Raw genomic sequence first — 2,465 nt, forward strand, 5'->3', positions numbered from 1 at the left:
CTTGAAGTTTTAAAGTAGTAAATTTCTTATTTGGTAAATATTACATGTCATTAAGATTTTTAAATATATTAACAGTTTATTATTAAAAGGCAAAATAAAGAATACAGATTAACATTTAGATGGGAGAGATGTGTAGGGTAATGTATGTGGGAAAGAACATGGGTGCTCCATGCTTTCTCCAAGTGTGCCACTCTCCCCAAATTCCTATATGCTCTCCAACCTTAAAGTTGCTCAAGATAATGCTGTTTGGGTCAAGATGTTGCAGAAAGAATGGATAGATAAAAATAAAAGGCTTATAACAAGGCATAAGATTTAACAGATGCCCTGTACTTTCCTTTTACCCATCAGCTGTCACCAATGAAGCTGAGATATGACAAACATAAACGAGACATCTACTACAGATTTCATCCTCTTGGGCCTCTTCCCTGAGTTCCAATATGCCAGCCTCCTGGTCTATCTCATCCTTCTGGTCTACCTTATTACCCTTACAGGGAACTCCATCCTCATCTTTCTGATCTGGGTGGACTCCCACCTTCATACTCCCATGTACTTCTTGCTCAGCCAACTTTCCATCATTGATTTGTTCTACATTTCCAGCTCAGTTCCTAAGATGGTCATCAACCATTCTTTAGGGAAGCACAGCATCTCTCGCATTGGCTGTGGAGTCCAAATGTTCTTCTGTCTGACTCTGGGTGGCGCTGAGTGTCTCCTCCTAACCTTTATGTCCTATGACCGATTTGTGGCTGTCTGTAACCCCCTTCGCTACACAATCATCATAAATCCTAAAGTCTGCTTGCTAATGGCAGTGGCATCATGGACTGGGGCTTCTCTAAATTCACTCATTCAAACCATCTACACGATGCATTTTCCTGTCTGTGGTCTGAAGAAAATAAATCACTTCTTCTGTGAGATACCAGCCATCCTGAAACTATCCTGTGAGGACACTTCAGATTATGAGATTGTGTTGTTTATAGTAAGTATCATATTTATACTCACCCCCGTTAGCTTAATAATGACCTCTTATATTTACATTTTCCTCGCTGTTCTCAAAATAAACTCTCCTGAGGGAAGGAATAAATCTCTGTCCACATGCTCTTCTCACCTTATTGTAGTGAGTCTCTACCTTGGACCAGCAATAGTGGTGTACATGACACATGGCTCTTCCCACACCCCAGGGATGGATCAAGGTCTCTCCATGATCTATACTATCCTTACCCCCATGCTGAACCCTTTAATTTATAGCCTTAGAAACAAGGAGGTTGTGGGGGCTATAAAGAAAACCCTGGGAAAGTACCTAATATCAAAATAATTTAAGAAATATCACTGTCATACTTCATATCTAAAACCAGTTCCAGGATGAAAATCCAAGTTCCTGGTTTGAAGCTTTCTTCCGCTATGGAGAATGTCTAATTAGAGACATAGATTATTTTAAAAGTTGGTAATTAAATTGCCAATCAACTTATTCTGTTTGAAACAAAACAATTGAGTTCAGTAAAGAGTTGCTTTAACAGAAATATTTGAATAAAAGGGCTTTGGTAACAAATAGATGGAAGTATACTTATGTTCTTAAGTTTTCCATAAAGGTGGACAAGCAATATTGTCATATTTTACCATCAAAGAGACAAAGGAGAGAATGAATGCTTCAAATTTTTGACTGACCATTAGCCTAATCAGAGAGCAGAACAGAGGAGAAACAAAGACATTCATTTTCACCATGAAGTACTGTTTTATCCAGGTTGGTGTTTCCTTTAAAAAATTAAATTAAAACACATTATTGAAATAAAATTGACAGGCAGTGCAATATTATTTTCAGGTGAGCAGGTGAACAGCATATTGACAATTCTATATATTACTCAATGCTCACTGTGATAAGTATAGTCACCATAGTATATTATTACGATATTATTGACTGTATTCCCTATGTTTTTCTTTTTATTTCAATGACTTACTAATTTTATAACTTTAAATTTGTAACTATTAATCACTATAATCTATTTTGTTCATTGTCCCATCTCCAGCCCATTGAAAACTGCCAGTTTGTAATCTGTAGTTGAAAGACTGTTTGTTTTAGATGCCACATCTAAGTGAAATCATATGGTGTCTGTATTTGTCTGGTTTGTTTCATGTAGCATAATACCTTCTAGATTCAGCTACATGGTTGCAAATAGCAAAACCTCATTATTTTCTATGGCTGAGTAATATAGCAATACACACACACACACACACACACACTCACACACACACACACCACATTATCAATCATCAAGGGACACTGGGCTTGCATCCATATACTGATTGTTATAGAAAATGCAGCAATAAATATAATGGTGTATTTTTTCAAATTATTTCTGTGAGTAAATACTAATAGGTGGAATTACTGGATCATATGATATTACTAATTTTAATTCAAGAGGACCCTCCATTCTATTTTCCACAGTGATTTCACTCATTTGCATTCTCATCAA

At 36.4% G+C, this 2,465-nt stretch overlaps 1 protein-coding gene across 1 annotated transcript; it reads left to right on the forward strand.

Moving 5' to 3' along the window:
- The first annotated feature begins 370 nt into the window (after positions 1-370).
- On the forward strand, positions 371-1,309 carry LOC122914280 (olfactory receptor 2T27-like). Its single transcript, XM_044260944.1, has one exon. The coding sequence runs from the start codon at positions 371-373 to the stop codon at positions 1,307-1,309; it is 939 nt and encodes a 312-aa protein (XP_044116879.1).
- The last annotated feature ends 1,156 nt before the right edge of the window (positions 1,310-2,465 follow it).

The sequence above is a fragment of the Neovison vison genome, chromosome 1, assembly GCF_020171115.1.
Source record: "Neovison vison isolate M4711 chromosome 1, ASM_NN_V1, whole genome shotgun sequence".
Classification (NCBI taxonomy): domain Eukaryota; kingdom Metazoa; phylum Chordata; class Mammalia; order Carnivora; family Mustelidae; genus Neogale; species Neogale vison.